This window comes from Coenobita brevimanus, chromosome 102 (assembly GCF_032717465.1).
Source record: "Coenobita brevimanus isolate Jiangsu-jjx chromosome 102, ASM3271746v2, whole genome shotgun sequence".
Taxonomy (NCBI): Eukaryota; Metazoa; Arthropoda; class Malacostraca; order Decapoda; family Coenobitidae; genus Coenobita; species Coenobita brevimanus.
Window position 1 is genome coordinate 33,279,549 of NC_137055.1, and position 26,328 is coordinate 33,305,876.

The 26,328-nt window shown below is 41.4% G+C and overlaps 1 protein-coding gene across 1 annotated transcript in view; it reads right to left on the bottom strand.

Annotated features, from left to right (window-relative positions):
• The window catches only part of LOC145415452 (fat-like cadherin-related tumor suppressor homolog), a 693,356-nt gene that overhangs the window by 286,778 nt on the left and 380,250 nt on the right, over positions 1–26,328 (bottom strand). The window contains exons 25-26 of the mRNA XM_080284728.1: positions 19,552–19,715; positions 2,468–2,676 (exon numbers count right to left, since the gene is read on the bottom strand). Coding sequence (XP_080140854.1) covers positions 2,468–2,676; positions 19,552–19,715 — 373 coding nt within the window. The remainder of the gene's footprint in view (positions 1–2,467; positions 2,677–19,551; positions 19,716–26,328) is intronic.

A 26,328-nucleotide genomic window follows, 5' to 3' on the forward strand; every position in this document is an offset into this window, starting at 1 on the left:
AACTTGTAGATGACAAAATTAAGTCGGCACATTGATTGCTGGCCAGCAATATACCGACTCAGGAGGTACAAACAAACCGAGCTGCCATGCCGCGCATCACATGGAGCTCAGTCTTGCCCCTGCCATCACCAGTGACAGGCTTCTCCCACTTAATTGTGACTGTGACAAAGTGTTGTGCACTTTTCAAGTGTACTTATCCTTCATCTTGCCATCATGTCATCTCTGTACATACCAAGGGGGCCTCTGGGAGGAAGAGAATGAGCTGATGACTCTGAGCCTGCAGGTTATGGTTAGAAAATTGTGCACAGAAGTGATCTTGAGCCCTCAAACACCTCTACATCGTACCAAAGGCTTCCTCTGCACTTGGATTACACCCTGCTACTGTAGGCATTTTTTGGGGTGGGGGTGGGGAGGTGTTTCTCATAAGTCGACAGTTCGCCTAAGTCAGCAAGGCCTCAGCCCCTATTATGCCAACTTAAAAGGTTTTACTGTAATTGTACTGTACACTGATAAACATGTCTTTTATTTACCTTACTGTGGTGACCATATCTGAAGTGGTCAGGCAGTCAGGACTGATTCTGGATTTATTGGACTTTTTCCGATATATAAGAATTTAGTCCGGTAGCTCCTTGATTCTGATAAAAGTGAATTGTGGTCTATTGAAGTCCGTCATACTGAAGGTTTACTGTATATAGTAAGGCCCCCAGGTTACATGAGAGTTCCATTCCTGAGATGTGACATAAGTTGATTTTGTATGCAACTCGAGTTTCTGACTGTACAGTACACCATACATTTATACTTCAAGGGAGTGAGTCAGGGGATAAGGAGGTGATGTGAAGTAAGAGGGACGGAGAATGCAGGATGGACGAGACATGAAGGTAATGAATGGGAGAAGGGAGACAGAAGTGAGTGAAAAGGGGAGAAATGAAAGAAACTGAAGGAAAGAGAGATGACACAGGAACAAAAGAGGGAGAGGACAGACGAATGGAGAAGGGGGAGAGTATATTTAAGGAATGGGAAGGAACAAGGGAAGGGATGGGAGAAAAAAAAGGGGGGAAAGGAAGCAAGATGTGTGGGGGGAAAGAGAAGGATAAATGGGTGTAGGAAGCTAGGAAGAGAAGGGAATAAAGGGAGCAGGAAAGAAGAGAGAACTGAAGAGGGGGGAAAGAGGAGAGAAATAGGGAGGGGAAAGAAGAGAGAAATAGGGAGGGGAAAGAAGAGAGAAATGGGTAGGAGAACGAGTAACAGATGACAGATCAAGGATTAGTGAGGAAATGGACGGGAAGGAAAAAGAATGAGGACGAGAGGGGGGATAATAGAGGAAGGAGAGAGTTAAGGAAGGAAACAGGAATGGTGAAACGACAGGGGATGAGCGAGATAGGAGAAGAAATAAGGAAGGAAATATGAGAAGCAGAGTGGAAAGAGACATCTCACAGCAGCAGCAACACTTTAAAACCAAGGCTTTACATTTATTTCTTCATCATTTTATAAAATTTCCTTGTGGCGGACTGTCGTAACCTCGAGACTGACGCAAGTTGAGAGTGACATAACTTGGGTCCTTACTGTATTGTATTACATGGTGGAAAATACCATAGCTGCTGGAGGGCAATGACAATCTTGTGATGATACAGTATGGTAATGTTACAAGATACCTTTTTCCATCATTATCATCATCATCATCACCTCCAATGCCTTGCTTCTTCCTGGGAATAACTGGCTATGACAGAAATGACTCCAGGCTACCTTCTCACACATCTCTCTCACTCCACCAAACACTTCTCTTCCATTTCTTTCTCTTTCACTAATGTCCTGCTCCACTCTCTTCTTCCATACCACATATGATCTACTTTGGTTTTTGTTACATTCGTTTTTACTACTGACCTTCTCATTAATCGAGAGATTGAGAAATTTCAGAACATATGTAGCCTTTGTGCATGGCATTTACTGATTATGAAAAAAACATTTGATTTAGCTGAAAATCTGTAGTGAGTAGAGCAATTCAAGGATAAGGTGTGAATGAAACTTGTGTAAAAGTACAAGATGATCTTAACATAAGGCACCAGGAAGGAAAATGACAAACATGCCTAATATTTCACTTCTTCTACAATACTTTCCATTTTCCTCTGCTGGCTAATTTTCTAGATTGGATGAGGCTTGGTAAGTCTCTCTGCTAAAAGATGGTAATCACTGACACGATACATCAGTACTATTGTCTTTTTCTCCTGAATGCTATGTGAAATAAGCTGCAAAAGTATGAAAATCTGGGCTAAGTTAATGTGAAAGAACTATACCTGCAGAACTGTGATGCCCCTGGAGCAACATCCATGTTGATATTGCCCTCATACTCTCTTAGCATGAAGACAGTGATATTGTTACAGGTGATGGAGTTAGGGTGAGGAAATACAGACAGGTGTGAGTCATGGCCAATAGTCATTTCAATATGAAATGGACTATACTTGCCACATACCTTCAGTATGGTGGTACCTGGGGCAGCATCTGTGTTAATATTGCCTTGATACTCCCTCAGCGTAAACACAGGAGCATTGTCATTCTTGTCCAGCACTGACACACGCACCTCGGCAAAGCTGGCCCGCCCACCCTCGTCAGTGACTGACAGCTTGAGTGTGTGCTGTATCGTTGCCTCACGATCTAAGGGGCTTGCTGTGTATATGTTGCCTGGCAGAACAAAATTGTACATCATTATCACCAACAGTATTACCATTATCATTACACAGGTACAGTACTGTACGTGGGAACGTATTTATGAATATACAGCAATCCCTCGATTATCCGACATAATAGAGCCAAAGGCATAACCAGATATGGAGCACTATCCTCTACTGTGCCCATACTCTACCTACTACTTATACCCAACCTGTATGTAAGTACAGTACCCCTCCTAATTTTGGCAGTGTTCTGAACTCTTTCAGACACATTTGGACATCAAAACACACATTGCAATATGCAATATAATCCTAAACACTAAGAAAACAATGCATAAACAACAACAACAAAAACAATATGCACAGTACCCCTCCTAATTTTGGAAGTTTTCTGCAGTCTTCTGGCTCATTTTAGACATCAAAACACACATTGGAATATGCAATACAATCTTAAAACACTAAGAAAACAATGCATAAAAAAAAAAAAACTATGCACAATACCTCTCCTAGTTTTGGCAGTGTTCTGCAGTCTCTCGGCTGTTTTTTTATATCAAAACACACACTGCAATATGCAATATAATGCTAAACACCCCTTCCAGGACTAAGAAAACACTGCATAAACAACAACAACAATACACAAAGACCCTACCTATATGCACAGTATCCCTCCTATTTTTGGCAGCGTTCTTTTGTCTTTCTGCCATATTTAGACATCAAAACACACATAGGAATATCCAAAATAATGCTAAACACTAAGAACATAATGCACACACACACACACACACACACACACACACACACACACACACACAGGGATTCAATCTAGGCGGACGTGCATTACCGGCGCTCCGTACCAAATCATCACGGCCAGTGGCATTACCTAAATTTGTATCTTCCGGTGTTGCTGTTTGCTGATGATACAGTATTGTTGAGTGAAGATGAATGGGAGTTGCAAAGTTTGGTGAATGAATTTGGGACAGTGTGTAGGAGGAGGAAGCTGAAAGTTAATGTAAACAAAAGTAAAGTTATGGTGTTTGAGAGGAATGAAGTCACAGAGTGTGCAGTGAGGTTGGATGGTGAGGATATGGAGAATGTGAGTGCATTCAAGTACTTGGGTAGTGTGATGAGTAAGGATGGAACTTTGGGGGATGAAGTACGTGAAAGGGTACAGCAGGGAAGGAAGGTTGTTGGCACACTGAAAGCAGTGATGAGAAATAGGGAGGTGAGTATGGAAGTTAAGAAGTCACTGCATGATGGTAATGTGATCCCTACCCTGACGTATGGAAGCGAGGCGTGGACCTTGCAAGAGGGGAACAAGTCAAGAGTGAGAGCAGTGGAAATGAGTTACTTGAGAGGAGCATGTGGAGTGACATGGAGGGACAGGTTGACGAATGAAGAAGTGAAGGAACGTTGTGGGGTAGATGTGGATGTGGTTGAAAAGATTAGGAGAAATACACTGAGGTGGTTTGGACATATGGAGAGGATGGAGAATGAAAGACTGACTAAGAAGGTGTATGTGGGTGAGGTGGAGGGAGGGAGAGGGAGGGGTAGACCGAGGATGAGGTGGAGGGATGGAGTTGAGAGGTATATGAGGGAGGGGGGGTGAGTTGGGGGGAGGGGAGTCAAATGGTGGGTGACAGAGTGACTTGGAGGCGTTTTGTCTGCAGCCACCCTTTGCGGGATTAGGGCGTCGGGCTATAGACAGATAGATAGATAGTATCTTTGTATGAGTCAAGCTCAGTACCAGGTTAGACTAAATGATTGTTCATTATTAAAAGGAAAAAAAGAATAAGTTTAAACAAGACTTGTTTAAACAGGAAAGAGAACCAAGACGAAAGAATACGCTGAGTCATCTCTGAGGTTTGTTTAGACTACGACAACACGGAGATTGTAAGTACATGCCCTACACTTTAAGTATTGCAAAATGGATACATAGATTAGTAAAGCAAATTTGGAAAAGAAAAGGGATAAAGGTAAAAAGCAAAATGATGATTTCTACCAAGAACTGGTTGAAGTAGAGACACAATAGACTGGTCGAACGTCTAAACAAACTAGAAATGGCTTTCAAAAATGAAATTGATGAAATAAAGAAGCAGATGCACTTGCAAAAGGAAGAAACAGAAAAACTAGGAAGGGAGGCCAATAAGAAAGACACAACCATCAGTGAACTAACAGTGGAATTGAGTACACTTAGGAAGAAAATGAGTGAAATGGCGAGTACAGTAGTCAATCACGAGAGTGTTATGGAAGAGTTCAAAAATGACACAGAGACAATTAGGCAAGTTAGCAGTCTTATTGACAAGAGCAGTGATATTGAGGAGAAGATAACACAAGTGAATGAAGCTGTGCAAAGCTACAAAAATGATGTAGAAACCACATATGCTGAAATGGTGAAAGTAAAGAAAGACTCAGAAACAAGGGTGGAGGAAAAAAGCATCAAAAAGGAGGTGAAAAGAATAATCCAAAACAATCCAAAGTTAGTTAGAGATTCAGTAGAAATAAACAAATCAACAGTAATCACTGGTATAGAACAGGAAGAAGTTAAAAACAAGATCACAAGAGACAAAAAGATAACAAATGTAATGAACTTACTGAAAGAAGTATCAGAGGAAATCTGTAGTAAAGACATAGAGGAACACAAAAGGTTAGGGAAATACGAGAAAAGCAAGACAAGACCTCTAAAGGTGACTTTCCAGAGTGTAAACACTGTGGAAGAGATACTAAAAAAATGCAAAGAATCTTAAGGAAAAAGAGGAGTTCAAAAATGTATGGATAAAAAGATGCCTAACACAAGAGGAACTGCAATTACTGAAAGAGAAAAGAGAGGAAGCAAAGACAAAAAATGAGGGAAGATCAGAAGAGGAGAAGAAGAAATTTTTTTTACAAAGTAATAGGATTGCAGGTACGAAAGTGGTACACAAACAGGATGGAAGAAAAAGGAGGAAGGTAGTTGAACCATGTCATGACAAGTATATAAACAAGATGATAAAGTTGATGTACTCAAATGTGGATGGAATGGTATCTAAATTACTAGAGATGAATGATTATGTCAGAGAAAATGAACCACAAATAATATGCCTAACTGAAACAAAATTAACACCAAGGATATCCAATGACACTAAACTTAGAGGAATACAATATATGGAGAAGAGACAGAAATTTAAAAAAAGGAGGAGAAATTATAATATTAACTAAGAAAAATCTAAAAGTCAAGGAAATAAAACTAGATATACCATCACAAGTAGAACTGATTGCAGTAGAGATCGACACATCTGAAGGTAAAGTAATTGTTGCCAATTTGTACATGCCACCCAGATCAAACACATGGGAAAGAGACGAATATGAGGACATGACAGAGAGTACAATTCAGAGTATAAGATCATTGCTACATAAAATGGAAGAGAAATCGGAAAGAATTATACTAACTGGGGATTTCAATACAAATATAAATTGGAATACTCTAGATATAATTAGCCAAGAAAGCTGTTGGGACCAAAAGCTCCTGGATCTCGTACAAGAGTTTTTCTTAATGCAACATGTGAGGAAAACCACCAGAAAAAGAGGACTTGATGTACCTTCAGTGCTAGATCTAATATTTACTAGGCAAGAAAATGATATTGACAGTTTAATATATCACCCTCCACTCGGCAAAAGCGATCATGCAGTACTAAATTATAACTTCAGGATAGCATATAACATAGTAAACAGCAATGACAGTTAGAAAAAGAGCCTAAACTATAAAAAGGGAAATTATCAAGACCTAAAGAAGTATTTCTTAGAAGTTGATTGGGAAAATGAGCTTAGAGGACAAGATTTAAATGCTGTATATAAAAATTTTTGTGAATTTTATGAAATAGGAGTCCAGAAGAACATCCCACTGCACAAAGAAGCAGATAAGAAAATACAGAAATGGTTCAATAAAGAATGTAAAAAATCAAAAGAAAGAAGAGATTTGTTGTGGAATAGATACAGAAGACACAATAGTGAAAGGGCGTATAATAATTACAAACAGGAAAGAAACGACTATACAAGAATAAGGAGGGAAGCCCAAAAACAGTTTGAGGAGGATATAATAAATAAAAGTAGTGATCAACCAAAGCTGTTTTACAGCTATATCAGAAGCAAAACCAAAGTAAAAGATATAATACAATCCATTACGGACTAGGGAATCACTTATACACAAGAGAAAGATATTTGTGAAGCACTAAATAAGAATTTCCAATTAGTTTTTACAGAAGAAAAAAATTTTGAGAGGGACTATGTGGAACACGCATGTCCACACATACTACCAGATATACAAATAGCAGAAAAAGTAATACAGGAGGAGTTAAGTAGATTAGACAGAGGAAAAGCAAGTGGTCCTGATGAAATTTCATGTTGAGTATTACGAGAATGTGCAAAGGAGTTAAGTACCGTATTTCGCGGCATATAAGACGCACTTTTTTGTCTCAAAGTTACCTTAAAATATCCCCATGCGTCCTGCACGTTAGACTAAGGCAGGTTAGTTAGGCTTCACTGAGAAGAAACTCTTATAAAGATGATCATCTCAATGCTTAGCAACCACAGGTGTTTTCTACAGTATGCAGACTTGATTTTATTTTTAAAAATAATATACACTAGTGTGTATATGCAGCAGATTTAAGAAACACCCGAGATCAGAAACACATAAAACTTTCGCGGGTTTGTTTACAGCTCAACTGGCTAACATCGTGAAGATATTTAGCGGTTTAGCAATTTAACAGTTTAGCATCCGCACTATTCCAGCAAGCTAACGTACATGATCACTGGTGAACTGTCTGCTAAGCTTCTGAAAGGCAATCATGACCACTTTGCTTGCCATCCATTCACTAACGAGCAAAGCAATCATACTGGAGAGATGCTGGCTAGTGAAACTGCCAAGTCATCAAAACAGACTTTCGTCACATGGAAATACAGTAACCCTAATTAGGTCAGTTACTTTTCTGACATTTTGTGAGTGTATATATGCAGCAGATATTAAAACACGCAAGTTCAAAAACACAAAGCATTCACGGTTTGTTTTCAGCTCAATTGGCCAATACCGTCAAGGGGTTTAGCGGTTTAGCAACCTAGCAGTTTAGTGTCTAGCGTACACCCTACTCTAGCAAGCTAACGAAGTTACAGCTTCACTTTTTCAGCCAAGTGAAGTACTTTAGCAATGTCTATGCAACTCAGGGCACACCCAATTACAGTATTTTGTTATGAAAATAGGATAAAATTCACTGAGTAGCATAACTGATGCAATATCTGAAATAGCAGTGCCTGACGGGCATTCATATCAGCGTTCGCCATTTCTGCTGTATTCTTAGCAGACGAAGCGATCAGAATGATTGACAACGTTCACTCTCTGCATCTCTGCTGCCTAAGCAAAGCTCTCATGATCGGCAATGGGGATCATTTAGGCCGTAACGTCCAAATTTGATAGGTTAGGTTAGGTTAGGTTGTAAAATCGTTTGCCATTTTGGACGTTACGGCCGAAACGACCAGAATCCTAAGGTGTAGGCGAGAGTTTGGTGTGGGTGTAGTTAAGGAAGAAGTGGGAAGAGTCAGGCTAGGGAACTGATAATCCGCTTATTATAATCCCTTCAGCCCAGCAATGTATTTTATAGGGTAGTTTATTCATGCTCGCCATATGATTTTATTCAGTTCAGGAAACATGTACTGAGGAGGTTAATGTGGGCTGTATCAAATGCCCCAAGTCTGAATATCGCCTGTGCTCAGTTAAACGATTGCCAAGTTAAAATCGCATGAAGTGTGGTATAAGCAATTCAATGGATGGTACTGAGGACCATTTACTGTATGAAAGTGACAGTGAAACAGTGGTGATGACTTCCAGTGATGCTTCAGGACTCGGGGGAAGTAGTGATGAATTCTCAGGATTTGAAGACGAGTGAAATTTTCACACTGTCAGTAATATGAAGTGAATATAGGTTTTAGGTGATCATGACAGATGCAACCACGGAAAATTTAGGATCAATGGTGCTGTACACCTTTAGTCTTGCACTGACGATGTTTGGATGAATAAATTGTTTGAGATGTTTCATGTCCTTAGGTGATGATATTTATATTGAACAACCAAATACATTTTGATGTTTTTGGCATATAATAAAGCCACTGGGTACTCCAAAACGGACTGATGTAAATGTTTCAGAGGTGAGCGAATGTTGCATGTGGTGTGTACATGTGTGTGTGTGTGTGTGTGTACCATAGCGACTAGGAGGCAGCAGTGTTAAGACCAAAAATGGATGTTTTCACAGTACTCGAATGTTTTGAGATGGATGTCTGTTTTTAGCAAATTCTGGTAAGAGAAATATGCATTTTTAATTGTTGATGCTGCAAGGAAAACAGTTGACAGTAAGGGAGTGATACTGGGAGAAGAGGGTTGAGCCAGTTGTCTAGCACTTGGGATGCAGCAGTGTTGCTAAGAGATAGTTTCACCATTCTCGACATGTTTTGAGATGAATGTCTGTTTTTAGTAAATTGTGATCAGTGAAGAACGTATTTTTAACTGTTGATGCTGCAAGGGAAACATCGCTGACAGTGAGGAAGTGATACTGAGAGGAAGGGGTAGAGACTGCTGTCTAGCGACTGGGAGGCAGCAGTGTTACTAAGGTGTAACAATGGATGTTTTCACCATAGTATGTTTTGAAATGAATGTTTATAGTAAATTATGATCAGTGAAGCATACATTTTTAATTGTTGATGCTGCAAGGCAAACATAGCTGACAGTGAAGGAGTGATGCTGAGAGAAGAGAGTAAAAACAGCTGTCTATCCTGTTCCCAAGCAGCCTTGCTATATTGAACTCTGGTTGTAAAACATTGTAATTTGTGTATTTACAAGTGCTACCTTTTTATATTATTTGTGGAGGTAATTACAGGTTAGTTAGAGTGCATGATTAATGATGGTGGTCGTCTGATATTGTGCTTGAGTCAAGGCAATGTGAGGAAATTCCGTAACAGGTGTGGAATATGACGGGTTCTTTTAGGATAAATGAACTGATGTGAACATTCATTGTATTTTATGTTTTCGTCAGTGAATGAAAGAATAGAGTTTATTGACTTCATTTGTGGTTTTAAATTCATAAAATATTAAAAACAGTGTTTATATCAGTTTACTGATACATATTTATCAACGAAGTTGAGATGGCCTCGTGGTTTGAAGTCACGTTTTGTTAAGACGGGGTTTTGTTTTCTCTTTTCCTGTATCATTCTTTGTACATAAAAGAAGAAACTAAAGGATGATGAGCAGTACTGAATAGATTCTGAAAGGTGAGTGTTGTATCTAAGTGATAGTGGCTCATATCAGTCACGTTTTGTCAAGAAGGGGCATTGTTTTCTTTTCCTTTACCATTCTTTGTATATAAAAAAAGAAACCAAAGGCTGATGATCAGTAATGAATAGATTCTGAAAGGTGAGTGTGTATCTGTGTGGTAATGGCTCTTATCAAGAAACCTTACTGCAGTCTTGGTTGGGGCAAACTTTTTTTTCACAGAACTGCCCTGCCAGAATTAGGGTGCGTCTTTCACAATGCTGCGTCTTACATGCCGCGAAATACGGTAAACCATTATTTTTAATTTTCAAGAAATCCTTGAGTCAAGGTAAACTACCTAATATTTCGAAAAAAACAAATATTGTCCCCTTATTCAAGAAAGGAAACAGACAAAATCCACTCAATTACCGACCAGTATCACTGACCAGTGTTGTAAGCAAGGTATTAGAAAAACTTATAAGAAAAGCTTGGGTAAATCATCTAGAAGAACACAGTATGATAACAGAAAGACAGTTTGGTTTCAGAAAAGGAAAATCATGTGTTACTAATCTGTTGAGCTACTATGACAGTGTAACAAACACAATACAGGAAAGGGAAGGATGGGTGGACAGTATCTGTTTAGATTTCAAGAAAGCTTTTGACACAGTACCACACCAAAGACTTTTATGGAAACTGTACCATCAAGGAGGAATTCAAGGCAAACTGTTTTGTTGGATGCAAGACTTTCTCATAAAAAGAGAAATGAGGACAGTACTAAGAGGAAACTACTCATCATGGAAAGAAGTGACTAGTGGAGTACCACAGGGTTCAGTGCTGGCACCAATCATGTTTTTAGTGTATATAAATGATATAAACAGTAACACTGGAAATGAGAGCTATCTGAATATGTTTGCAGATGATGCAAAAATATAAAGGAGAATTACTAACACAGACTCTTGTAAAGAGCTACAAGAAGAATTAAATAAACTTCATGAATGGAGTAGTACATGGCAAATGGAATTCAATGTGGACAAGTGTCATGTAATCAAGTTTGGTAAAAGTGGAAAAAGACCTGATTGGGATTATAAGTTAGGAAATAAAACCCTATACACATCAGAAAGAGAGAAAGACCTAGGTGTGATTATCAATAACAGACTATCTCCGGCTGACCACATCAGCGAGAAGGTACGGAACATGTATACACTGCTTGCAAATATGAGAATAGCATTCACATACATAAATGAAGACATCCTAAGAAGGATAATAACATCATTCATTAGACCAACCCTGGAATATGCATCAGTAGTCTGGAGTCCTCATCTCAAAAAGCATATAGACAAGATTGAAAAAGTTCAAAGGGCCGCTACAAGATGGATACCAAGCTTAAGGGACCTAAACTACGAAGAAAGACTAAATAAACTGAATCTACCAACACTACAGGAGAGAAGGAAAAGAGATGACATGATAATGCTATATAAGTGCATATCAGGAAAGGAGAAAATAGACATAAATGATTACTTAACATATGGAGAAGCATCAGCAAGAGGACACTGCAAAAAAACTGCATAAGAAGAGAGGTGATAAAGATGTAAGGAAATTCAGTTTCCCAAACAGAGCAATTGATCAATGGAATGCACTACCGAATGAAATAGTGTGTGCCAAAACAATTCACAAATTTAAGGATATGTACGATAAATATGGTTTAAGACACGGGACAGTACGAGCTTGACTCATTCCTGTAAAGATACAATTAGGTAAGAACAATTAGGTAAGAACACACACACACACACACACACACACACACACACACACACACACACACACACACACGAGAGAAACGAACCTGGTGAGAGGTATATTAGGCAAAACTGACCCAGAAGGAGACAAGTGGGTAAAAGAAATTGAGGAAGTAAGGAGGATAGGGCCTTATAGGAAAGGGGAAACAAGATCAATGAGAGTCAAGTTGACATCAGAAAGTTTAGTAAATGATATACTCAAAATGACCTGCAAATTAAGCAAAGAGACTGGAATGGAAAATATTATAATAAGAAAATATTTAAATGAAGAAGAAAGAGAAGTTTTAAAATCATTGAAGGATCAAGTAAAGGAAAAAAATGATAAGAGGACAGAGGAAGAATGTAATACTTTTTTTTGGAGAGTATTGGATATGAAAGTAAGGAAGTGGTATATAAGGAAATAGAAGCGAAGGAAACTAAGGGGGATAGCTGCGAAAGATTAGAAATTGAGGAAGTGGTACTGACGGAGAGAAGGAGAGAAGAGGGTATAAAAAACATGAAAAATAATTTACAGGTGATATACACTAATATTGATAGTTTAATATTGGCCAGGATTGAAATTAATGATTTCTTGAGAGAATATGAACCTGATGTCATGTGCTTTGTAGAGACCAAATTAAGAGAGGATATTGATGTTCATTTGGGAGATGGTAAATAAAATCTGTGGAGAAGAGACCGAAAAGAAAAAACGGGAGGAGGAGTGATGATAGCAGTGAACAACAACATAAATGTAGATACCGTGGAAATGGAAGAAGGCAGGGCTGAAGTGATATACATGAAATTAGAAACTGAAGAGTTATTTAAGAGGAGCCTGTGAAGTCACATGGAGAGACAGGCTGACGAATGAGAATATAAAGGAGCGTTGTGGTCTGGATGTGGATGTGATAGGAAGCGTTATGAGGAACACATTGAGGTGGTTTGGCCATGTGGAAAGGATGGAGGGTGAAAGACTGACGAAGAGAGTGTATGTGAGTGAGGTGGAGGGGGAAAGAGAGAGGGGGAGGCCAAGGATGAGATGGAGGGATGGGATGGTGAGGTATATGAGAAAGGGGTGTGTGAGTTGGGAGCAGGGCAGTGAAATGGCGGGGGACAGGGTGACTTGGAGGCGATTTGTTTGTGGCCACCCCAAACAGGATTGAAGCATCTCCCCTAAGATGAGAGCATGGAATGATAACGAATACCATGAGATGTTGTCAGATATGGCTAGCTATTTACAAAAAATAATTGAGAAAAGCAATAATATAGTTTTGGTGGGTGACTTTAACTGTAAAGAAGTGAACTGGGAGGAATGGGACTCAGGAGGCAGCGAGGATTCGTGGGGCACTATATCATTAAATATAATTATGAATAATGTGATGACGCAATGGGTCAGAGAAGAGACACGATTCTGAGGTGAGGACACACCAGCAAGGTTAGATTTACTGTTTACCAAAGAACCCGATGTAATAGAATTATTGAAATATTTCTTTCCTATAGGAAAAAGTGATCATGTGGTCAATGAGTTCCAGATGATAATAGGGAACGTCGAGCCAAGAGACGAGCTTCATAGACAGGGAAGATATAACTTTGGGAAAGCTAATTTCACAGGATTGAGAAATGTTTTTGAAAATGTGGATTGGAGAAAATTCAGAGAAACAAGAGAGATACAAAGGAAGTGGGATATCTTTCTAAACCTCTACAATTTGGGAGTGGAAAAATTTGTACCAAGAGTAAGAGGGAAAGAAAACAGGAAAAAGGAGTGGTTTAATAGAAGGTGGATGATAGCAAAAAAAGAAAGAGATAAGGTGTAGAACAACTGGAGAAAGAGGGGCAACACCAGGACAAGGGAAGAATATAAAAGAACTAGAAATGATTACACAAGAATACGTAGAGAAGAAGAAAGGAATTTTGAAAAAGGTATAATAGACAAATGCAAGGATGAACCCAAACTGTTTTATAGATTTGTTAATGGCAAATTGAAACAAAGGGAAGGAATCACTAAATTGAAAGTAGAAGGAGAGGTCTATAAAGATGCAGCAATGCAAGCTGAAATAATGAACAAATGTTTCCAATCAGTTTTCAAGAATGAAAAAGAGTTTGTGGAAGGGGAGGGAGTGACTAGAAATGTACCGGTGATAAAAGATATAAAAGTCGAGGTACAGGAAGTGTACAAATTATTGGAAACTCAAGATGTAAGGAAAGCCCCAGGACCTGATGGAATTTCTAATTGGGTACTGACGGAATGCAGAGAACAGCTGGCAGATAAAATTCACAGTTTAATCAAGTGTTCTCTGGAAGAGGGGAAAGTGTCACAAGAATGGAAGAGGGCAAATGTGGTACCAATTTATAAGGGAGAAAACAGGGAAGAACCCCTGAATTATAGACCAGTGTCTCTAACCAGCATGGTCGCAAAATTGTGCAAGAGAATTCTGAAAGACAGATGGATAAAATATCTAGAAGAGATGAATATTTTGGCCGAATGTCAGTTTGGATTCAGAAGTGGAAGGTCACGTGTTTCTAACTTGTTGAGCTTTTACTCAAGAGTGATTGACATGGTACAGGAGAGAGATGGTTGGGTGGATTGTGTGTACTTAGACTCAGAGAAGGCCTTTGACAAGGTACCTCATAAGAGACTAATGTGGAAACTAGAATATATAGGAGGACTGAAGGGGAAACTCCTGGAATGGATGAGAGACTTTTTGAGAGACAGACAAATGAGGACAGTAATAACGGATAGGATGTCTGGATGGAGGGAATAACAAGTGGAGTCCCCCAAGGCTCGGTGTTGGCGCCAGTAATGTTCCTGATTTACGTAAATGATATGGTAGATAGAGTGAACAGTTATGCAAGATCTTGAGGAAGGTAGAGGTTGACGAGGATTGTAAAATGCTGCAGGAGGATCTGGATAGGATACATGATTGGAGCCAGAAGTGGGAAATGAAATTTAATGTAAAGAAATGTAAAATATTGGAAATGGGTAAAAGTACCAGGAGGCCATCAATGAATTATTTGTTGGGTAATGAATTAATCACTAAAATGAGAGAAGAGAAAGACTTAGGAGTGCTGGTCCAAGATAGCTTGTCACCTGAAGAGCACATTAATAAGATAGTTAGAGAGACTTATAAACTCCTGACTAACATAAGAGTAGCATTTCATTATATGGATAAGGAGATGATGAAAAAATTGATAGTGGCCATGATCCGCCCCAGGTTTGAATATGCAGCGGTAGTGTGGTCCCCACACAAAACGAAAGATATAAACAAGATTGAGAGAATACAAAGATCAGCAACCAAAATGGTCCCCAGTCTGGCAGATCTGTCATACAGAGGGAGGCTGGAAAAGCTGGATTTGCCTTCCTTAGAAGAAAGGAGAAAGAGGGGAGACATGATTGCAGTGTTCAGGACCATGGTGGGAGTAGATAAAATTGACCGAGAAGATCTGTTTTTATGGGATAAGAGAGCAACAAGAGGACACGGAATGAAATTGAAAAAGTCAAGCTGCTTGAAGGATATCAAGAAATATAGCTTTCCTTACAGAAGTATAGATTTATGGAATAGCCTGGACAAAGAGATCATCCAGTCTAAAAACTTAAACGAGTTTAAAGCTACATTTGACTTACTGAGAAACAGCGATGGGAACCCACGAGCATAGCATATTTCGTGGCCATGTGGAGAGGATGGAGGGTGAAAGACTGACGAAGAGAGTGTATGTGAGTGAGGTGGAGGGGGGAAGAGGGAGGGGGAGGCCAAGGATGAGATGGAGGGATGGGGTGGAGAGGTATATGAGAGAGGGGTGTGTGAGTTGGGAGCAGGGCAGTGAAATGGCGGGGGACAGGGCGACTTGGAGGCGATTTGTTTGTGGCCACCCCAAACGGGATTGAGGCGTCTGGCAATAGATAGATAGACAGATAGATCTCAATTAGGTATATTGGGTAAATACATAAGTATTTGGAATGACTTAGACAAAAAGGTGGTGCAGGAGAAAAACATTCATGTGTGTAAAAGTAAACTAGATAAATGTGGATATGGAGACAGGACAACACGAGCATCGCTCAATTCCTGTATACTACAAATAGGTAAATACACACACAAAAAACACCTATACACTACCCCTCCTAATTCTGGCGCTGTTTTCTGGTCTTTCAGCTGTATTTTGACATCAAAACACATATGGGAATATCCAATGTAATGCTACACACTAAGAAAGCAATGCATAAACAAAAAAATCCACAAGTACTCTACCTATTACGTAGAGTACCCCTCATAATTGTAGCAGTCTTCTTCGGTCTTTCAGCTATATAGACGTCAAAACACACATGGGAAAATCTAATGTAATGCTAGACACTAAGAAAGCAATGCATAAACAACAAAAATCCACCAAAAAATCACTAATGATAGTTGCAAAAACAGTTAACTTTCTGGGACACCGAGTGATGGCTGCTTCCACAGCACACACAAACAAATTTCCACAGCCAAATATGCCCCCAGAAATTGGTTATATTGGTGTTTATACTATAATCTAATAAGAACACAAAAAACTGATGAGTAAAAGCACCAAAATAAAGTGAGAATAAAGTCATTCATAAATATCTTCACATAACTTCCCAACATCCTAGCGAAAAATTTTGCCCACACTGTGCAAGAGCTACACATATGTCTAGATGCAGAGTTTCATGAACTTTCTCATGGTGTTTTCTGAATATTTATATGGCCTATAGTATTCAAATAAATCACCAAAAACTTTAGAAAATCACTGGTGAATGGTAGTCAACACGATGATGGAGCAGGACTGAGGAACAGGGAGGGGAGGGAGATAAGTCTGGGCCCTGGCAGCAGGAAGCATGGAAGGGGATGGAGGAGGGATAGAAGCGAGGCTGACTGAGGGACTTTGGCCATTCAGTGAGGAGGTGGACGGGCGTTTGCAGTCAGCTTGTGGGTTGCAGTTGGTATTACTAGCGTGCTGGCGGTATGTTACAAGTGATCCTGGTGACCTGATGACAGCTCATTCAGTAGGGACCTGGACAGCCATTTTAGTTCAGCTTGTGGCTTATGGTCTATTACCCGCATGTGAATAGAGAGGCCAGCAAGCCACCCAATGAACTTTTTTTTAATTTGCTGACTGGCTGGCCGCCGATGCTTGAGCTTATATGTCCGATTACGGACAAATAAATCCGGGTACAGACCAAATAGAGTCAAAGCCTAACCTCCATATACGGAGCATGACCGGATACGGAGCATCCGCATAAATGAGAGATTCTGTGTATCAATCCATTGCCAGATGCCTCAATCCCGTACGGGGTGGCCACAAACAAATCGCCTCCATTTCGCTCTGTCCCCCACCAATTCACTGCCCTGCTCCCAACTCACACCCCCCTCTTTCATATACCTCTCCACCCCATCCCTCCATCTCATCCTCAGTCTCCCCCCCCTCCACCTCATTCACAAACTATACACTCTCCTCGTCAGTCTCTCACCCTCCATCCTCTCCACATGGCCAAACCACCTCAGTGTGTGTGTGAAGGATTACTGTATGTAAATACAATGACCCCTCAAATTACGCAGTTAATGTATCACTGAATTGTTCCACAGAAATGGAATTCGTGCAAATGGTACCATAGAAACCCATGTTATATGGCTAATTGGTAGGGTGAAATCCAAAATTTCTCTTGCAGTCCCCCTTTTGGCCCTCTTGAAAATTTTTGACCTCCCCAAGTTCATACCTATTCACTGAAGTAAACATACAGCCTCTAGGAACATCACTGGGTACAAAAAAGGGTTAATTAGAGTGTAAAAAGTGGTAAATAAGTGGTGATCACTTACCATGACAGGGGATAGAGTCATGCTTGGCTGTTGGGGGGGGGGTATATCACTCTCACTTTTAATAAATGAAATATTCTTAGTGCTTCTTCTTCCTTCTGTGAGAAATATTATTGTAAAATGTTTCCATAAGCATGCATGTAAACGGTCCCAGGGTGATGCCACAAGGCTGCCTCCTTCGTGTTACATAACTTAACCCCTTCGTGCATTCATTCATTCATTCATTGCCAGACGCCATGTATCCCAGACGGGGTGGCCAATGGCTTAGAGTTAATTGTTTTACAGGGAGGGGCACTAATCCTCCACCAACCCCACTTGACACGTAGGGATGCCAACAGCATATGGTGTTCCCAGGCGGTCACCCATCCAAGTACTAACCAGACCCAACATTCGGGCATGATGATTCAAAATGATTTTAAGTAAAAGTTATATGCTAGGGACTTTTGGGTTATCACTCTGGCACAATTGCTGTCAAACAACTCTGATGAGTTTGATCTTTTAGTAAACTGATGATTGGATAAGAATAATTCCATAAGAGCTTGTATTAAGTCATTAATGTGGGACTGGATAGAAATGATGTCAGCTGTGCTGAAAGACTGCCACGGAATATCAGCAAGATAATTTCTAAATCCATCCCAGTCTGCCCTCTCAAAGTGCTATCTGATCACCTTAAGTTCAGAATGGGGGGGTTTGGGGCAACTGACTAACAGGCTTTGATGAGATTGTGGTAAGAGGATCCTTGTGGTGACAGGGTGATGGTACTTCTGTCCAGTATTGATCTGGGTTACTTGTCAGGAATAGGTCCAAGAGAAGGGCATTATAGTCAGGATTATCTGTTATTCTGGTTAATTGTCTTACCAACTGTATTCAATTCATATCTGTGGTAGATGGGGGCGCTCACCATCCACTCACTCGATGTTGTGATGCTCTTGGGTGACTGCCCTTTCCTTTCCTTCCATCCACTTCTTTCTTTCTTTCATTCTTTCCTCGTCCTTCTGCCTATAGGTGACACACTCCCTCTACTGTCTTTCTTTCCTTCATTCTTTCCTCTTCCTTCTGCCTGTGGGTGACTCTACACTGAATGACAAGCCAAATGGTTTCCTGTACACCAGGAAACCATTTATTGTGCTAGGTGGTAACCATATAACCAAATTTTGGTGCCTGGTGTTTTAATGGGTACTGTAATTACAGCACTTCAATCGGATTGAGCCGGTGAAGGTTTATATCCAAGGGTGGTTGGATTAATTGCTCACATTATGCCACGCAGGGATAAGTAAGGCTTGTCACTCTCATCTTATATGGCAGGACCAACTTGCCTAGCCTCGGGCTCCTACGCTCCTCATGGGGCAATGTAGGACTGGATGATGAATGATGAATGAATTCAATTCATTTTCATCTATGCATCTCACTCTCACTTTTAATAAATAATATAACATTCTTAGTGCCCGTGGCTCCTTGGGAGAAAAATAATACAATGTTTACATAAATATGCATGCAGAAGCTCAGTGACAGGCCATGTTGACATGTCACCTTGTGGGACTTTGGACTGTCAACGCTTGGCAGACCGTGTTTTCTGGGGAAAGCTGATTTGAAAATTTTCATGTGCAAACAAGATTCTTTCCCGCATAATAAGTATCAGGGTAGTTTTTATCTTTTTGTGTAAATGGAAAAAATCGTAAAGGGGACCCACATACTACAATCGGTGGGGTCACTGTATATATTGTATATGGTATGTATGTATGTATATACTGTGTAATCTTTTCATGTATATGTTACCTAGTAAACCAAAATCTATGTATGCAGTGTACATATATACAAACATTACTATCACCATCATTAACATCACCATCCGCAACAACCAATTAGGGTACCTTACACCACTGGACCAACAACAGAAAAATCTGAGTCACATTAACTTTCTTGTCCACAATTACGGTCAGAATTGGTAATAAGCCCTAACCTTCCCCCAGATTTAAATCTGGAGCACCTTAACCAACTAGACTACCACCAACTACTCTGTGCCACATTACCTTCCTTGTCCACCTTGAAAGCTGCCTCTGAGGTCTGGTGCAGAATGTCAAACCTGAGAGACCCAAACTCTGCTGCATCAGGGTCAAATACCTCCAGGGTGAGTGCCAACTGGTCAGGCTCGGAATTCTCCAGCACCCGAGCTTCATACAGGAGGTGGCTGAACCTGTAAGTGGGTGTAGTGGTGCATTATATTCTTTTTTCTGTACCTTAGCTTGGTCTAAACCTGCTGTTTCTCTGTTCTGCAAGCTGAGATGCAACAACTGATTAACACATGTACTGTATACAATAACACATGTACTGTATATACATAACACAGGTGTAACACATGTACAGTATTTACAGTAATTTTTATGTTCATAGGTCACTAAGTGTAACCTCAGGGATAAGGGACTGAATAGGGTCGCTGCCAGAGATTGAGCAGCATGGAGAGCAGCCATCAGGTGACCAAGGCTGACGCGTGCAAGCATGTTGGAGCCTTCAAAAACTAAACAAAATAAAAGGATATGATGCAAATCATGAGAGAGTGCTATGCAATGGATAAAGAGCCACAGCACTATCATTTTCTTGCAACTATGCTATATGAAATAAACTGCAAGAAGGACAAAATCTATACCAGATTAAGGTGAAACAACTACAGTACGTAGAAAGAAAGAGAGAGGTGAAAAGATTCGTAAGAGAGAGAAAGAAGAGAGTGGATGAGGAATTTGGAAGGAATTTGAGTGTAAAGTGGAGAGACTGTAAGAAAATGTTCTGGAAAGAGGTGAAGAGAGTAACACAGGGCGGAAGTGATATTAGCAGGGGAGTGTAAGACAAAAATGGTAGATTACTAGTGGAGAAGGGAGAAAAAGTGAGCAGATGGAGAGAATACTTTAAGGAATTGTTGAACATAGAGGATGGAAGTAATGCGAGTATAAGTGGCTGGGGAATGGCTGGGAGAAGCAGGGAGGTGAGAAGACAGAAAGAAATCAGTATGATAGAAGTTGTGGAAGCAATGAAGAAAATTAAACTGGGGAAAGCCCCAGGAATTGATGAAGTGCATGGTGAAATGCTGAAGCATGAGGGAGAGATAGTAGTAGAATGGATGTGGAAGATGTGCAGACTGGCCTGGGAGGAAGGTAGAGTCCTGGAGGATTGGAAGTCAGGTATAATTATTCCTTTGTACAAAGGAAAAGGGAAAAAAGAAGTGTGTGGTAATCATAGGGGCATTTGTCTTCTTACTATAATAGGAAAAGTGTATGGTAGGATACTTGTTGACAGAGTTAGAGAAAGAACAGAGGAATTAGTTGGAGAAGATCAGGGAGGTTTTAGGAAGGGAAGAGGTTGTGTAGATCAGATATTCATTCTTAGATCTTTAGTGGAAAAGTTTCTAGAGAAGGGAAAGAAGTTGTATGCAGCTTTCATGGATTTGGAGAAAGCATATGACAGGGTGGATAGACAAGGATTGTGGAAAGTATTAAGAATATATGGAGTACATGGGAAGTTGTTGAATGCTGTGAAGAGTATGTATGACGGTGTTAAAGCAGCAGTGCGTGTGGATGGTGAACTGAGTGAATTTTTCTATTTGAAGGTTGGGATGAAACAAGGACGTGTCATGTCCCCATGGTTGTTCAATCTGTACATGGATGGGGTAATAAAAGAGGTACAAGACAGGGTAGTGGATGTTGGAGTGGCCCTGGTGAGAGAGGGTAGTGTTTGGAAACTCCCTGTACTGTTGTTTGCAGATGATACTGTGTTGTTGAGTGAAGACGAAGGGGAGCTGCAGGGCATGGTGGATGAGTTTGGGAGAGTGTGTAAGAAACAGAATCTAAAGGTGAACGTAGGGAAGAGTAAAGTGATGGTCTTTGAGAGAGGTGAAGTCAGTGAATGTACAGTGGGGTTGGATGGTGAGGAACTGGAAAAAGTGAGTACGTTTAAGTACTTGGGTAATGTGATGAGTAAGGATGGAGGTTTGGAGGGTGACGTGCTTGAAAGGGTACAGCAGGAAAGAAAGGTTGCTGGTTCCTTGAAAGCAGTGATAAGAAACAGGGAAGTGAGCATGGAAGTGAAAAACTTACTACATAACAGTATTGTGATACCAACTCTAACGTATGGAAGTGAAGCTTGGACATTGTTGGAAGGACACAAGTCAAGAGTGAGAGCAGTGGAAATGAGTTATTTATGAGGAGCCTTTGGAGTCACATGGAGAGACAGGCTGACGAATGAGGATATAAAGGAGCGTTGTGGTGTGGATGTGGATGTGATAGGAAGCGTTATGAGGAACACACTGAGGTGGTTTGGCCATGTGGAGAGGATGGAGGGTGGAAGACTGACGAAGAGAGTGTATGTGAGTGAGGTGGAGGGGGGAAGAGGGAGGGGGAGGTCAAGGATGAGATGGAGGGATGGGGTGGAGAGGTATATGAGAAAGGGGAGTGTGAGTTGGGAGCACGGCAGTGAATTGGTGAGGGACAGGGTGACGTGGAGGCGATTTGTTTGTGGCCACCCCGAACGGGATTGAGGGGTCTGGCAATAGATAGATAGATAGAACCATAGTGGCACCTATAGTGAGTATCATTCAGTCAGGTCAGAATTCTCCAGGACCTAAGCTTTGTGCATGAGCTGGCTGAGCCTGCGGGTGGTTGGAGAGGCGTGTTAGGAAGGTTTATGAGAGATGAGGGTGTGAACTGGGAGCAGGGGAGTGAAATGGTGGGGGACAGGGTGACATGGATGCAGTTTGTTTGTGCCCACCCCGTACAGGATTCAGGCATCTGGCAATAGACAGATAGATAGACATATTTTACCAATCTCTGTTGATTACATAAGAGTCTGGTGGAAATAGCTGCCAGACAGACTATTTCCTCGTCAGGAGGGCTGATAGGATGTTAGTGAGGGATATCAAAGTTACAGGCAGCAAGGATTGTGTGCAGCAACACAAGTTATTGATATGTGACATGGAACTTAAGTAGAAGGTGAAGAAAGAGAAGACCTATGCATACTTCGTTTCATTTTGTTTCATTTTTGAAGGCTCAAACATGCTTGCATGCATCGGCCTTTGTCACCTGATGGTGGCTCTCCATGCTGCATAATCCATGGCAGCTGCCCTGTTCAGTTCCTTAACCTGAGGTCACACTTAATGATCTCATCCCATGTCTTTCTTGGTCTACCCCTCTCAATCCCCCCCCAAATATTAACACTTCCCACCTTCTGCACCTAATTATCATCCCCCATCTGCTCCACATGCCCAAATCATCTCAATCTACCTCTTCTCCTCACAACACAAATACACTCCAGTCCCATCCTACCCCTCAACTTGTCCGTCGTAAACCCAGCTCCCCTAGGCCTTGCACGCAGGAACGCACTGCAGATCCACCTAATCATTGTCATTTCTGGACGTTTGAGCCTGCGAATATCCTCTTCCTTTACTGCCCAGGTCTCACTACCATACAGCATCACACTCCTGACACATGCTGCATACAAAGACCCCTTAGCATGTAAGGAGAGTCCTCTCAATGTCAGGAGGGGCAACAGTTCCCTGAACTTCTTCCAACCACTTCTCACCCTAGCCACAGAGCCAGCTCAAGCCCCACCTCCAGCACATAACATGTCTCCCAAATAACAAAACTCTTCCACACACTCAAGAGACTCACCAGCAAGTTCAATCTTTTCACGTCTGACAATCTCCACCTGCTCTCCCCGAAACACCGCACACATAAAATCAGCATTATCTTGCACTCTACCTCTAATACCACATCTCTTGTGCACCCATTTATCACAAACACTGCACAAGACGGAATTACTTCCCATGCCCTTGTGGCAAACTGCACACTGCAACTCTCCCTCTTCTCTGACTGTACCGCCACCAACCCTAGATATCATTCATTCATTCATTGCCAGACGCCACGTATCCCAGACGGGGTGGCCAAGGGCTTAGAGTTAATTGTTTTACAGGGAGGGGCACTAATCCTCCACCAACCCCACTTGACACGTAGGGATGCCAACAGCATCTGGTGTTCCCAGGCGGTCACCCATCCAAGTACTAACCAGACCCAACGTTGCTTCATTTTTGTTTTATCTGCATTTACCCTTTAGCCCTTGTGCCCCATACCATCTCTCCACTTCCTAAATCTTTCCTCCACCTCCCTTTCATTCTCTGCAGTCGACACCAAATCATCAGCATATAATATCTCCCACGGGAGACTGTTTCTGAAGTCACGTGAGAGGGCTTCAAGTACCATGATAAACAACATGGGACTCCCAAGTACTCGGGCCCTACAGTACACCCATTACAAACATCAACACTGTTGTGTACACTTTCAATACAATTATACAAAACACAGACAAAAGATACATCCCTAGAGGCAACAGAAAGAGACACAACCCCAACTTCACACCAGAAATTCAAGGCCTCATCAGACAACAGGACACAATGCGACACTCCCCCAACACCCCATACAAAAGACACCATACAACAAATACAAAAATTCAACACTCAAATAAACAATAAAATATCAGAACAGCAAACACTAAACCGGAATAATAATCTCCAAAGACTTGACCACAAAACAAACACCAGCACTCTACAAAACACTAAACAGCATCACACTCTCCAACAGCAACACTACACACTCCCATGTCACCATCACAACAACAGACACCATACCTTCAAACAAACAACAAGCAAACATTCTCATCAATCACTTGTCACAAGCCAGCCATCTAAACCCCCATCCCAAAGACCGACGTATCATCCAACGTCAGAGACAGTTCCCCACAGACCCAGACTACGCACCTATCACATACAACCAGACGAAACACATCATTAGCAACCTTAAGCACTCATCTGCCTGTGGACCAGACAACATAAGCAACATTCACCTTAAGCCAGAAGAGGCTGGATGACTCCGTCACTGATGCCTGTCCAGGATGCAACACAGCACCCCATACTATTAAGCACATTATGGAAGACTGCATTGCACACAATCACCTATGGAAGACTGCATTGCACACAATCACCTATGCCAACAACACAACATACACTCTTTGAGAGCTCTGTGGGAAAGCCCGGTCTCGGCCATGGGCTTCCTGAGGGACTCGGGGCTGTTCGGCCAGACTGCCTACTACTGCAACTGTCCCATCATTATACACCCAATGATAGGGCAGCCTCCTGGGGCGCTACTCCCAGGTTCGGGCCCCTCTCTATTGGGCGGAAGTGGCAGCCTGGGAACCGCAATGCCCTGTACCCTCTAGCAGAGGTTCGAGTCCCATCTCGGCCCGGACCCATGATCTATGCTGGCGGAACCCCCGTCATGCTCCCCCCCCCCCCAAAAGTCTGCCACTAGGTAGCGGGGGCAAAGGCTTCTGGCCGCATGCCCTTGCTGGTGCCAACTCCTGTAATGCAGATGAAAAACTCAGCAGTACGGGATGCCTTCTAGAGTGAGATGAGGATAGTGGTGGTTGAAGAGGGAGATGTTGATGAAAATATTCATCAACAGTACACAGCCTTCAAAAGCAACCTCTTCTAGAGTTACTGATTAAGTATGTGGATGGACAAGAGGCACACCAAGACATAAAGTGGCTTGGTGGTGGGATGAGGTGTAGAAGCTGCAGTTAAGGAGAAAAGAAGGTTTTTCTAGGAATGGAAAGAAGGGTGTTAACAAAGAGGAATACTAGGCTGCCAAGCGTAGAGCTAGAAAAGAGGCTTACAGGGCAAAGTCTGAGCCACAGACTCTATTACTTGATAACCTAAATCATGTGGAAAGGAAGAATATGATATTCAAGGTGGCAAATCAGATGAAGAGGGAGAATAGGGATATCACAGGTGAGCAGTGTGTGAAGAATGATGAAGGAAGGGTTGTGGTGAACAGTGGGGATATTAAAGACACATGGAGAGAATATTACAGCCAGTTGTTCTATGAGGGGTTTGACTGGGACAGAAAGATTTGGAGCCTACAGATCCACTGTCTGGCCTTTGGACTTTGATTGCAGTTGCTACTGTGAGTGGGGCAATAAGCAGGATGCAGGTGAGGAAGGCAGCAGGCATGTCTGGATTGACTGACGAAATGTTCAAAGCCTCAGGAGATATAGGAGTGACGTTAGTCACAGACCTGTTAAATATGATTACATAAGAGTGTGTTGTCCCAGATGATTGACTTAAGAGTGTAATTGTAAATGTGTACAAGGGGAAGGGTGATGCCTTGGAAAGAGGAAATTATAGGGGCATAAAGCTTTTAGACCAGATAATGAAAGTAATGGAGAGAGTTCTAGAAGGTACGATTAGAGAAACAGTGAATACTGATGAGATGCAGTTTGGGTTTATGCCAGGCAAAGGGACCACTAATGCCATATTTGTTGTTCGACAGCTTCAGGAAAAATATATAGGAAAGAACTGGGAACAGTTTTCGTTGATCTGGAGAAAGCCTTTGACAGAGTCCCCAGAAAGGTGGTGAAGTGGGCAATGAGAAAGCTTGAGACTGAAGAGTGGCTGGTTAGGGTGGTTATGGCAATATTAGTGGGTGCTCGCAACCCGGTAAGGATGAATGGAGATTTGAGTGATGAGTTTTCCATGAACGTTGGTGTGTACCAGGGGTCAGTTTTGAGCCCCTTGTTAATCATGGTACCTGAAGCCCTCTCACATGACTTCAGAAATGGACTCCCAAGAGAGATGTTGTATGCTGATGATTTGGTGTTGATTGCAGAGAATGAAAGGGAGGTGGAGGAAAGATTTAGGAAGTGGAGAAATGGTACTGGGCACAAGGGCTTGAGAGTAAATGCAGATAAAACAAAAGTGATGGTATCTACGG